At 48.1% G+C, this 13,061-nt stretch overlaps 4 protein-coding genes and 1 non-coding gene across 5 annotated transcripts; 3 read left to right on the forward strand and 2 right to left on the reverse strand.

The window, feature by feature from the left end:
- Positions 1-1,500: 1,500 nt before the first annotated feature.
- On the reverse strand, positions 1,501-1,668 carry BDR25DRAFT_172403 (uncharacterized protein; the record flags this gene model as incomplete). Its single annotated transcript, XM_033684144.1, has 1 exon — positions 1,501-1,668. A coding segment is annotated over one exon (168 nt), but the record flags the coding sequence as incomplete, so codon positions are not given.
- Positions 1,669-2,368: 700 nt separating this feature from the next.
- On the forward strand, positions 2,369-4,203 carry BDR25DRAFT_358340 (uncharacterized protein; the record flags this gene model as incomplete). The annotated part of the gene is made up of 12 exons (XM_033695935.1): positions 2,369-2,468; positions 2,514-2,532; positions 2,634-2,697; positions 2,793-2,885; positions 2,915-2,991; positions 3,042-3,167; positions 3,215-3,550; positions 3,591-3,643; positions 3,698-3,830; positions 3,864-3,885; positions 3,924-4,094; positions 4,126-4,203. 12 exons carry the CDS (start codon positions 2,369-2,371, stop codon positions 4,201-4,203), a joined length of 1,272 nt encoding a protein of 423 aa, XP_033544495.1.
- Positions 2,778-2,870, forward strand: BDR25DRAFT_t35. Its single transcript has one exon. It is a non-coding gene; the product is annotated as a tRNA-Gln (tRNA).
- A 103-nt stretch (positions 4,204-4,306) lies between the features above and the next one.
- BDR25DRAFT_234057 (mannosyltransferase) lies at positions 4,307-5,815 on the reverse strand (the record flags this gene model as incomplete). The annotated part of the gene is made up of 3 exons (XM_033685466.1): positions 4,307-4,911; positions 4,969-5,565; positions 5,647-5,815. The coding sequence occupies 3 exons, from the start codon at positions 5,813-5,815 to the stop codon at positions 4,307-4,309; spliced, it is 1,371 nt and encodes a 456-aa protein (XP_033544496.1).
- Positions 5,816-5,980: 165 nt separating this feature from the next.
- BDR25DRAFT_344751 (phosphoinositide 3-kinase regulatory subunit 4) lies at positions 5,981-10,945 on the forward strand. Its single transcript, XM_033693976.1, has 2 exons — positions 5,981-6,357; positions 6,412-10,945. Exons 1-2 carry the CDS (start codon positions 6,144-6,146, stop codon positions 10,887-10,889), a joined length of 4,692 nt encoding a protein of 1,563 aa, XP_033544497.1. The 5' UTR covers positions 5,981-6,143; the 3' UTR covers positions 10,890-10,945.
- The last annotated feature ends 2,116 nt before the right edge of the window (positions 10,946-13,061 follow it).

Consider the following 13,061-nt stretch of genomic DNA (forward strand, 5'->3'; position numbering starts at 1 on the left):
GTGATTTGCCTGGTTTTGAGATTGCTTGTGATTGGTGGATGCCAGCATCCCGTGTTTCGCCAGTGGAAAAACATAATTTCCCGACCCCGCCCAGGACGGTTATCGGATCTTCGGATGGAATTTCTTTGGACTCTCGAATAGATTCCAGATTACTGTGGCGAAGGTTCAGGGTCGTGGAAGGTAAGATGTGCTTTCCTACGAGTATGTTCCATGATCCATTGAGCTATTCCCAGATATTTCAAGGCTTAGTTATTGGACTAACTAGGTTACCTCGAATATATCGCCTGTAATTCAGTGATTGCTTTTCGACCGAGCATATATAGACCAACCGGATTACTAAGTATCCCTAAGAATGGACTCATGTACATAATAGATTCCCAAGCGTTCGGTTGAGACATGTTTTTCAAGGCTGTGACTTTAAGACAGTACCACTGCAAGGACTGTTTAGAAGAAGTGGGGTATTCAAATTAAAACGCAGAATTGAAGCACCGTACGCTGTCAAGATATTAGCTAAAAGCTATTTGTTGAAAATTTACTCGTGGAGTGAACTCGCCCTTTAAGGGCAAGTATAGAAGACTGGAATCAAAGTTTTACACTTCGTACCGACACCCTTTTCATTAGTTGTCCTGGCATTCCCAACCCGATCTTGTTGAGGTCTTCATTGGCCTTTCGGTAGCGGGAAGTAGGGAAAGCATTCAGTTTCGGCTGGCAACGTCGATGTTGACGTCGAACTGAGGCTGAGGAGATGTGGGTTTGCCTTATGTTTTTTTTGGCAGACATAACTGAGGAATAGCAGCTGGATTATTGCATGTTAGGGCTTATAACATTTATCGCATATCATGGGACATGACTGGGGTAGATCTGATGTCTTAACCGCCGTTCCTTCTCCTATAATCTTTCCAGGAGCTAGCCAAAATTACCTGCCAGAATCCTCACACCTCTCTTCCGTTTTCTCCCGTAACACTCTTTCAAATGCTCTCATTTATTCCGAATAGTTTCCTTCAATATAAAAGAGGGCGTGTGGTGAAGTGTTAGCACACTCGCTACATGTTCCCATTTGATCTAGCAAGAAGCTGGAGGTTATTCAATGACGGAAGAGAAGCGAAATTTGGGGGCATGTGCGCAGGAGGCCTGGGTTCGGTTCACAGCAAGTCTGCGAAATTATTTTTTTACTCTTTCTATCTTGATGCTGTGTTTGGAGATGGGCTCCGGGGTCTTCCCTTTTTAGTTGTGGATTTGGCGTCGTGTGATCAACGAAGGAAGAGCAAGTGTTGTTTTGGGCAGTAGGGAGTTTCAGAACCCTCCCTAATTTGCCTCGACATCTTATCGGCACACTACCGTAACCCTTTAATAGATGCTGAATTGCAGTTGATAGAAAATAGAGAACTGAGCCAGGGCTGACTTCAAAAATTACGATTCCGAGGATTGCGTGTTTTCCATAAGGGTAGCTCCTCGTCCGACGTAGTTCGCGGAGAAAGCCTCGTCAAGGCAGTGCCAACTTTTTGCCATCTTTTTATTTTTGCCTATCCCACTCCTGCTCCATAAAAACCTCTCCTTCTTCTCCAAATACCCCTGAAGTTTCTTTGCCCGCTCCCACGCCTCTTGAAAGACCATCGAAGCCTCCAATTTCTTCTTCGCACCCATGTGTCCTTCGCCCCTCTCCAAATCCTTGTCCTATAACATTGGCATACTTCATCTTGCCTGTGCGATTCGTATACTGTTTCGCTCTCGTTATGCCTATTTGCAGGAACTTCTAGCACATCTCTCTGCCGACGAAATTGTCCGACTCGTTTGGGAGGAATTTTTGGAAGATTTACCGTGAACTTTGGCGCGGGATATAGGAGGTTTGGAAAACTTGAGTGGGAAGATATTGGATTAATAGGGTTTAAATGTTAGGACACCTTATTCGCGACGAGCGATGCGATAGCTCATATTTAAGCCTTATGAGGGCTGGTGGTGACGAGGGCATTTAGCAAGGAGCAAATAGACTGAGAGACTTGAGTTGGGTGAAGCGTAGGAAAAAGGAATGAAATGATGCGTGAGTTTGAAGTTTTGTAAAAAGATGTCGAGAGAGGTGGTATTCCGAAGTTGAGGTCTTGGAGTTGTCATGACGTAGTGCAATTTTGAAGTCCGAAACTAAGAAGAGAAAGAACACGAACATGACTACTCCATGAAATGCCGCGGAGTTGCACAGGGGGTGGAAATCCAAATATCATTCTGCAAATATCTCGCGAAGTCATATTGACGCGCAGGCTTAGATGCAGTCCCCCTGAAGAATTAATATTGTAGGTGGAACATCAGTAACAGCGTGAAAAGGAGAGCCCTGAAGATACCTACGATAGAAGAGGAATGAAACGTCGTGTGATCAATGGTCTGGCGGAAGAAGTCTTGGCTAGGTTCAAATGACCTCAATGAGTTCCCAACCACTTCAGAGTTCAAGCCGACAGCAGATTTGAGAGACTGCGCAAGTGAATGCAACAGGAATGGGAGTTAGAGTGGGAAATCTATCATAGACTATGGAACGGCTGCAGAGTAAGGTTGTTTCCCCTTTTAAGAGGTGATGTTTGAGAGTCACACCTTCGCCCCTGACCTACCCCACTGCTAATTATAGCTCTCCAACACTTCTAATACAGCCGAGCCTCTTTCCACACAAAGGAAGCCCCACTGCAGTGCCGAAATCGTCGCGGAGACCTCCTTGTCAGTATATTGTTATAGGATTTTATTATAAATATCAAAAATTTTTCAATTTTGCTTAATCTTGAGAAAAGTTAGCCCATGGTTGTGTAGTGTAGTGGTTAGCACTCGGGATTTTGATTGATTTCAATGTCAAAATTCTTCCCGCGACCCCGGTTCGATCCCGGGCACGACCTTGTTTTTTGCCATTTGTCCTACATTTTTCTTTTTGGTCAGGTAGCTAGCCAGGGAGTCTCTGGAGAATGGAATCGAAAGTGGGAGGTGCTGTCATGTTAGGTGGAAGCACCACTCTAATTTGTGCTCCTGGTCTATTTATTTTTTAGGCTCAGGCATGAAAGAATGCTCAGGGTTTTATGTGTGGAGGTGATGCTTGAACTCCGCCCACATGGAAAACTGAAAGGTGATTGGCTGATCATTTGTGAGGTGCCCGACACCGAGCTCATACTGCTAGATGGGAGATACAGCGCCTTGATGTGCATAGAAAGCGTATTATTCACTCACCCAATTCAAATTAGTAAAGTCTCGAATCTTTTCTAGACCTTCTACTTTGGATACGATACTCGTACTTTGCGCGCGAAATGCCGCCATCAGATTGTAGGCTCGACTCTACCTCCTTGCCCCATCATTATGAGTATATCATACCCCACTCGATGACTGACCGCAGCTTATCTGTGATCAGTTTTCCGATCTGGGATCTTTTGTTTGTGCCCCCATCTGGAAAGATGTCATACCTGCAAGGATTCAAAGTCGGAGCATATCAGACCTCTGGGCGCAATGACAGTGCTTTTCGGCTTCAAAATCGTTATTTATTTCAGCCGAGAGACGTTAAATTTTACAAAGACTCAGAGATCATTATGTCTGGGTAGGTACAGGATCTCAAGATCTCCATCTTAGAGCACTATTGCCCATAATGCCTATTTTCCTTATACTCCTAGCAATGCGAGAGAAGGTAATTAGAAGCTGACTACTTTGCCCTACAGTGAACAAGACTATGACGCCTAAGTCTCCGGCGCTAAAATCCAACCCCTTGATTCTCCCACAAAACTTACGCCCCGCACACCAACCACGGTGTCGTTGGCGAAGGCGCAGATGTCGAACACACATGAATATCCAGCCCTTGAGTGGACGAGCAAAAGGTGAGGACTCAGCCCACGCCCACACTCCACCAGCCTCGTCCAGAGTAGCGTCACAGTTTGTGTGTTAGAGTAGATGCTAACTGCTCACATCAGTGCATCATCACCAAGCCCCCCACGCTGATTGCTAGGGCGTTGTCTGGTGCGAGGAAGTTGTCTAAAGCTCCAAGTTTGCGCCTCTGGCTGGTGGGTTTGAGCAAGGTCTCGGACATACCTAGGGATTCGATGATGAGTGTGAATAAGACGTATAGTAATCTGTGGAGTGGGGTGAGGGAGGATGGAATTTGAAGGGGTGTAGAAGAGGGTAACGGTGGGAAGCCTCCCTATTGTAATGAAGAGGGGGTTGAAATGGTCCTCAGGCCCTAAGGCCCAATGAATTCGCTGTGTTTTTGCTGTGCTCAAATAAACATGGCTTAAAGTATAGTCTTGATTGATATTTAGATATCGTGCTGCTGCATTAAATCAAGGACTTACTGGACCTAGCTGATTGCATACCAAATAATTGAACTAACCAGACCACCAAACAAGCTAAGAGCAAAAATAGCGGCTGTTGAGCTTATAACAAGCCGCCTCGAAATCCTCGTCATGCCCTGGATCTCAGCTTCTAGCGTCTCTGCCATCTTCTCTTTAGAGAATTCCGATATCACCCTCTCCCTACCCCACTTCCCCATTTCTTTGAGCCGCTCTTCTCCGGGTCCATCTTCCAGCGCTATGCGCATAACCTCCGTCCAATCCTGCACTTTCTTCACATCCCTAAGCCAGCCAGTCTGGCCACTAATCACCGTCTCTGTTGGACCGCCCTCGTTGGCTGCTAGTACGGGTGTGCCTGCTAACATAGCCTCGAGGGGCACGATGCCAAAGTGCTCGTTGCGTGGAGTATATACGAGGAGGCGTGAGGTGCAGAGTAGGGTGGATTTGAAAGCGTTCGGCACGGAATGAAGGAAAAGAATCGAGATGTCATCCGGGATACGCTGAGCAGTTATTAAGGTCTTCGCGGTGGCATGCTTCAGGTTTAGCGAGTTGGCGAGTTCGCAGAGCTCAGTATACGTGGAGATATTTTCGGCGACCCGTGGGTCGTAGCCGCCTGAATGAAATCGTGAGCACACAATACGCTAGAGACTTGAATCCTATATAAATGTACCTGCTATGACAAGCCTCGTGTTCCTCCGCTCTGTCGGAGAGAGCCCAGCGTATGCCTTAACCGCAAGGGCAACATCCTTTTTTTTCTCAAATCGGTTAATGCTCAGAAGAACCTTCTTGTTGCTCCATAGTGGCTGTATCTCCTCAATCTTATCCCTCGAAGTTGTATCCACGCATGGGTATACGACGCCCGGTTCTCGGTGCTTTAGGCTAGGGAAAGCTTCGCCGAACACGCTCTTCGTGAACTTGCTATTGACCACGACAGTATCGCTACATCCAGTGCTCCAGCTCTCAAGCCAATCAAACGGCCCCCTGTATAACGCTTTCAATATGCCTCCCTTCTTCGCGAGGAGTTTGTCTGGGAAATGGCAGTAGAATATGACCGGGACATTGGGCTGCAGCTGTCGAAGGAGCGGGATGCCGGCACTGAGCTGGTCTACGAAGAATGATGTAGGCTTGAGGTCTCGTAGCTCCGAAGAGTACAGCGCAATCTGCACCAGCAGGTGCAGCTGTCGAAGGATCGCACAGAGGATCGCAAATCGGCCGAGGATGGTGGGGGGAACGATGGTGTTTCCGCGTACTCGAACGTCAAGGGTTCCTTTACGTTACAAAGCGAAGTCTCAGCTACCTTCGTTCGAACATGAGCGGTAGGTGGTGTGAGGCACGGGGAGGAGCTCACCATCGCGCGCTTCATCGAAGCAGTGTTTGGGATCGCAATGCGAAGTAAAGATGGTGACCTTGTGGCCTCGATTCTGGAGGCCGACAGCGGCGTCAATAACGAGGCGTTCAGCGCCGCCGATCCCCAAATCTGGGTGGAAGAAAACAATATTCTGCGTTGTGGAGGTCATAGTTGTAGGCATTCGTGGACAAGCTTGCCGATGTGTTGCTTGAAGGTTGGCGGTAAATGACATTTCTACTTCGGGAATAGTTACCGAGGAACCCTGGAACACTGGGTGAAAGATGACCTCGAAAGCTCCCCACATGATGCAGCTCACTTCAGCATCACCATCTAGCAAACATCAAATTCCCGCTGGAGTCCATTACTCTTACACCGCATTTGGATCTGTGAAATCTGGCTATAAGAACCTGGCCCGCCTTCAGTCCCCCAATATGTGGAGTGGGAGGCAACAGCACCACAACTTCCTTCCCTAAATCGCACTTTTGTCATCCGCCATCATGGGGCAAGGCTTCTCCCTCACGACCCTTTCAGCTGGCTCGGCCAATATCGACGTACCCGAGTTAGCTGATCTCCAATATGAACGCGCCCTTGGAACCGCGCGGTTCATGAAGACCATTAGAGCACGACATAAAGATGGCCTTGTCGTTGCTAAAGTGGTTATGAAGCCATATGCCGACTTCACTCTCGACCAGTATGCTACACAGCTGATAAGTGTGCCTCCCATCGCATTTCCCCACATTTCTTGGATTGCTAACAGGCTAATAGATGAGCGGAAGTTGCTCGCCACTGTTCCTAATGCTCTGGCATACCATCGCATTCTTGAGACGAGTACGAGCGGATATCTCGTTCGACAGTACATTCACAGCTCTTTGTATGACCGACTAAGCACTCGTCCGTTCCTAGAAGACATTGAGAAGAAGTGGCTTTCGTTCCAACTTCTATGTGCAGTCCGAGACTGTCATGCCCGAGGCATCTACCATGGTGATATCAAAACCGAAAATGTTCTCGTTACTTCATGGAACTGGCTATATCTAACAGATTTTTCCGCTGCCTTTAAGCCCGCGTATCTACCGGAGGACAACCCTGCGGACTTTTCCTTTTATTTCGATATGTCCGGCCGTCGCACAGGCTACCTTGCCCCGGAAAGATTTCTACCTCCCGGAGTCCAAGCTGAAGGAGAGCAGGTGGTTACCTGGGCCATGGATATTTTCAGCGCTGGATGCGTTATCGCGGAACTTTTCCTAGAAGCACCCATCTTCTCCCTCAGCCAGTTATTCAAATACCGGCAGAATGATTACGACCCTGCCCACTCCCATTTGAGTAAGATCCAGGACGAAAGCATCCGGGAGCTTGTCACCCACATGATACAACTCGATCCAAACTCGAGGTTATCTGCCGATGACTACCTAAAGTACTGGCAAGGGAAAGCCTTTCCAAACTACTTTTATGGGTTTCTTCAACAATACATGCACTCCATCACGGACCCTTCATCGGGTCGAAAACCCGTAACGACAGTATCTGAGCACCTGGGGGAGCCTGATGATCGGATAGAGCAAATCTATAACGATTACGACAAAATCTCCATCCTTCTTTCCGGTAACGAGGGATACGAGCCTATCAAATCGCAGCATTTGCCTCCGAAACCCAACACCAAGCTCTTTCCGCTCTACATAGACATCCCGAATTACCAGCACCAAGCATCCCCAACTCGAAGCTTAGCTGTCGATGACGGTAATCTCATCTTTCTTACGATTGTCGTCTCTTGCCTTCGAGGAACAGCCAGAGCGTCTGCTCGATTACGGGGCTTTGAACTGCTTTTAGCATTTTCGGAGAGACTTACGGATGAGGCTAAGTTAGACCGGGTAGTTCCCTACGTGATCAATCATTTGGCAGACAAATCGGAACAAGTCAAGATTGCTGCTCTACGAACGGTGACCCAGATTCTTGCCATGGTTCAGGTTGTTTCACCCATCAATGCGTACATTTTCCCTGAATATGTACTGCAGCGACTCGATGCTTGCCTCCCAGATTCATCTACGCACCCGAGTGCTCTCGTTCGCATGCACTATGCCTGGTGCATCGGTACTTTGGCTACAACGGCAGCTAGGTATCTAGACATGATTCAAGCCCTCCGCGCCGACGGCTCTCTACCGACCACCGACCCAGAAGCGGAAGACGATTCCCTGACTTCATCTGCTCATCGCAATCTATTCGATTCAGATCGACAAAATCTTCTAATTGCTTTCGAGAGACACACGAAAATTCTGCTCACGGACCAAGAGACTTCTGTGCGGCGTGCTATGCTTAAGTCTGTTTCTGACCTTTGCGTATTCTTCGGTAGTCCTAGGGCAAACGATGTTGTCCTAAGTCATCTAAACACATACCTGAACGATCGGGATTGGATGCTTAAATGTGCATTCTTTGACGCTATTGTAGGTGTTGCGGTCTTCGTCGGCGGTGCGAGCTTAGAAGGGTATATCCTCCCTTTGATGGTTCAAGCATTAACAGACCCAGAGGAATTCGTGGTTGAGAAGGTCATTAGAGCCTTTTCCTCCATTGCGGAGCTTGGGCTTTTCCAGCGATCGAAAACTTGGGAGCTGGTCGATATTGTCGCACGACTAACCATGCACTCTAACGTCTGGATTCGAGAAGCCGCTGCCCAGTTTATCTCTGCCGCTTCAAAATATCTATCTGTGGCTGACACACACAGCATTTTGGTGAACCTCATCAAGCCATATCTGAAAGTGGTTCCATCTGGGTTTTCCGAACTACGGCTACTGGACTCTCTGAAGAAACCATTGCCTAGGCTGATATTAGACATGGCATCCAATTGGGCGATGCATGCCGAAAGGGGATTGTTCTGGATTCCAGCCAAAAAACAACAAACCTTCACTTTCGGACTCACTGAGGATACCGTTCCAACCGTATCAGGACGGGAATTGGACCTAAAGATACTCCAGCGAATGCAAAGAAATGAAGAAGACGACCAATGGATCATGAAATTACGCAATGCTGGGATGACACTGGATGATGAATTCAAGCTCGTCGCACTACGCGAGTTTATTTGGAGGGTTATTCACCGGCGCAGAACCGACAGTACAAACTCCACTCCTTCGAGGTTTAATAATATTGTGGCCTTGAAAGATCTTGAAATCATTCCTCAAACTGTGTTCTTTGAGAACAGCGCACGGCAGATAGTGGAGCAAGCACATCAGTCGAGATCTCGAGAAGAAGACTACACTCAACCCCGAACAATTGCGGATGCTTTACTTGACGCATCTACCACCGATGCCGACACAAGGGCGGTGGCTCAAGGAACAACTCGTGCTGATACTCACGCCGAGAGGTTGATTCGCGAAGAATCAGGGTTACAACGAATTTCCGTACCTACCTCCCCAATGCTCTCATCGCCTCCCGGTGAACCAGCATCGGCTCAAGATTCTCCAACTTCCGACCTAGACCGTCGACGAAGTTCACTTCAGGTACCAAGAAGTTCGTCGAGAAATCAGTCTCTGGCCGGGTCCCCAGGCACTGGCGATCATGTTCATCCACTTCGTCACAAAGGCAGTGCAATAACCCTTCTCAATAGAGGAGACAACAAAGCATTAGCGGAAATCGGCACAACTTCCGCAAATGCTTTTGGTAAAGTTGACGGTGCGCCTGCACACGATGCTTCTCGATCTCGTCAGCCTTCACTGGCAGTAGAACAACGACGACGCAGTCCGTCTCGAATACGGTTTAAAGAGGCGCATAATTACGCGGGTAACGACCCTACGGTTCTAAAGTTGCTGGATTCCATTCTACTCGAGAAGCTGCCTCCAGATGATATGGAATTTGGACCGCGGATACAGCAAACCATCCGGCGACAGCCAATCAAACATAAAGATACTCATCAGTCACCAACGGGTATCCCTTGGCGACCAGAAGGCATTTTGGTTGCGACCTTTGGTGAACACACGGCCGCGGTTAATCGCATACTAGTGGCGCCAGACCACGCGTTCTTCATCACTGGATCCGACGACGGAAGTGTGAAAGTCTGGGATACATCACGCCTTGAACGAAATGTAAGTCGACGCTCGCGACAAACGTACAGGCTAGGAGATGGAGTCAAGGTCTCAAGTCTCGTATTCGTGGAGCAAACGTATTGTTTTGTCGCGACGGGCAATGACGGGAGTGTCCATGTTGTTCGTGTTGACTATTATCAAGGCCAGGACGGCAGTGGTAAATTCGGGCGACTGAAGTTTCTGCGTGAGTATCAACTGCCCGATGGTGATTTCGCGGTGTGGGCGGAACATTATAAGGACGACAACAAGTCAGTCCTTCTGCTAGCGACCAATACCTCCAAGGTTACGGCACTCGATTTGAGAACTATGGCTGAGCTCTTCACGCTTAAAAATCCCCTGCAACACGGCACACCGACGTGTTTTTGTGTCGACAGGAAGCACCATTGGTTGTTGCTTGGGACCTCACATGGTGTCTTAGATTTGTGGGATCTTCGATTTAAGCTCCGATTACGAGCTTGGACTTTCCAGGGCGCTGCACCGATTCACAGACTTCTTCTACCCAAGTTGAAGAAACAGCGGTTATACATTACAGGCGGGACAGGTCAGGGCGAAGTAACTGTGTGGGACTTCGAAAAACTAGTCTGTAAAGAGGTTTATCGAACTGGGACTAGCAGAGACACTGGTTCAAAGAGCACCACACTTATCGACCTCGAGGAAGAAAAATCCGGCGGCATGCTTGGCCGTTTTGCCACCTCACTCGAGCCCACTGCCAGCGCAAGCGCCGACTCCGGCATCCGCTCTCTGGTCGTGAATTCCCAGACCATGGACGACAAAGGCGAAGCCAAACACACCTTCATCCTCACCGCAGGCCCGGACTGGAAAGTCCGGTACTGGGATACCAATCGTCCCGAAGTCTCACTCGTTGTCTCAGGCCTGGAAGCCGATGAAGCGAAACCCCTATACAGCACTTCGCAGCCCACGCCCGACACCACCGTCGTCAGCGAGCGATTTTCTCAGCTGCAGAGCCACCAGGGGGGCGTCGGGAGGGATGGAAGAACATCGAATACATCGGCAAAGAGAGGAAGTCCGAAGAGTTCGCGATCGGGATTGATTTCCTTGCAGCAGCAGCATTTGCTCAAGAGTCATTTGGATACGGTTCTGGATGTTTCGTTGATTGAGCAGCCGTATGGCATGGTGATATCGGCGGATCGGAGTGGGGTTGTTTATATGTTTATGTAGGTGCTGGTTGTGGGGAATGGATTAGGACATTTGAGTTAAGGATAGGGAAAGGGAACAGATACCTGGGTGTTTAGATAGTGTATTGGGTTTCGTTCTTATTGAAACCTTGCTGTTATGTTCACGTTACACGCTTCGCTTGTATTTTGGATCTGAGCTTGGGTATTCTTCAAAAGCTCAAAGCTAATGATACTAGGTGGCGTTAATAATGCTATGGTCGGAGGAGGTTTTACGTTAATCTATAGGAAAAGACGTATGAGTTGAAGAAATTATGCGTCTAATCTTGGTACAGTCGATTTCTAGATCCTAGCAGACAACACCCCCAGATTCTGTGAATACTTCAAACATTGCATAACTGTTTCATCTTTATTGGATGGGTTTCTAGCATAATTGTAGCAGCCGCCTTGCTTTCGCTTCGGAAACAGATTTTCCCACCCTTGTGTCCGACCATCATTTCCTGTTCGAACCTATGTGTGTTCAACACTAACTCTGGTATTGTTGGAAATGATGTGAGTTGACTGTTGTGAGGAAAGTCTATCTACTGCTCGACTAAGAAAATAAGCTGGAGGGAGGCTCTGGGTCTCTCCCTAAGCCCTCTGGTCGAGCACGCCGAGCCTAGAGTGATACAAGAATACCCGTACATGTACCCCCACGTTCATCAAGCTATGCTCGGGGAAATTCTTGTCATACTCAAGGCAGTAGATATCAAGAGGACGGTCGTGATGAATGTGACTACAGACACTGATGATCGGGGATACGGGCAGATTGCATCTGTTTTACTGAACGTGCCTGTCCTAGCGATTTTCAGCAAGTTGCTTTTAAGACTGGGGAAATGACAATCCAGTCTTTCCAGGCCTGAGAGACATGTTTGCAGTAGTCACGCATGGCTCGCATGATAGTCGCATATCACGATAGTCACATGTTGCCAAGACTTACACCCTTTCTTGCAAATATATAGACACCTAGGTACAGTACACTCCTTTAGCAATCAATCTAGTTCCTCGTGCCTCTGGTGCTCCTCCTAGCTTCACGGTTATGAGCCCGGCAATCGCTTGCTAGTCAATCGAGCTGTTTTCAACCAAACCAGGGAGCGCTCTTTTGAAGCACTTTAAGCATCCTTTAAGACCAATTAGTCACTAAACTTGACCTCGCGGTCCAAAGAGGCGACCCAAAGTCTCTACCTTACTAGTCGCATCCACCGCGACCTCTACGATCTCCTGAGCACGCTATCAAAGCCCTCAGTCGAGCACCTCCACCTCAAGGACCAATCCATCCACCTCAAGGACAAACTCATCCACCTCAAGGACAAACTCGTCCGCCTCAAGGACAAACTTGTCCACCGCAAGGACAAACCTGTCCACCTTAAGGACAAACTCGTCCACCGCGAGGACCAATCAGTCCATCAATTGCAGTCAATTACTGCTATCCATAGACAAAGTTGTCACAACCTTCGACCAATCACGTCATCAACATGACAGATTCTACTGATCTGCTAGTCTTAAGACTACATTTATACTCAATACAACTAACAACTGGGACAAATCAATTTACACCCAGAAGTCAACCGCGCAACACCTGTTTGTCTGGGATTACTGCAACCCAGAGCTCTCAGCAGCTGAGGTAAAGACGCTAGGAGACGAACCAGTCAAACCAACGTACAGTGACTACCAAACCGGTGTGACCAAACCATCAAATATGGGCCCAAGAAGCCTATCTAATGGTTTGGTCGCACCGGTTTGGTAGTCATTGTACGTTGATTTGACTGGTTCGTCTCCTAGGCATCGTCATGATCCTCGATTAGGAAGCAGTGTCGGAGCGCAACGGTACGAGAGATTTCTGCGCTCATTCTAACTAGAGATTTGAGCAGGGTCTCTGGTATCTAGAGCTCAAAAAGACGCTCAATCAGCTAGGACTGCGCGAGATCCCAGAAACTCCCTGCCTATTCGTCAATGATACGCTTATGGTACTAGTATACTTCGATGACATCGTACTACTATACTACCCTCGCAATGCTGAGGCTGCTGAGCAGTTCGAACATGAGCTTCAGCAAGTGTACGACATTAGGAAGCTCGGCGAGCTTAAATGGTTCCTAGGTATTCGAGTCGTGAAGACTGCTCAATCTATCTACCTAGTCCAAGACTCCTTCATTAACAAGATCGCTACCAAATTCAATCT

The sequence above is a fragment of the Lindgomyces ingoldianus genome, assembly GCF_010093535.1.
Source record: "Lindgomyces ingoldianus strain ATCC 200398 unplaced genomic scaffold BDR25scaffold_28, whole genome shotgun sequence".
Lineage (NCBI taxonomy): Eukaryota > Fungi > Ascomycota > Dothideomycetes > Pleosporales > Lindgomycetaceae > Lindgomyces > Lindgomyces ingoldianus.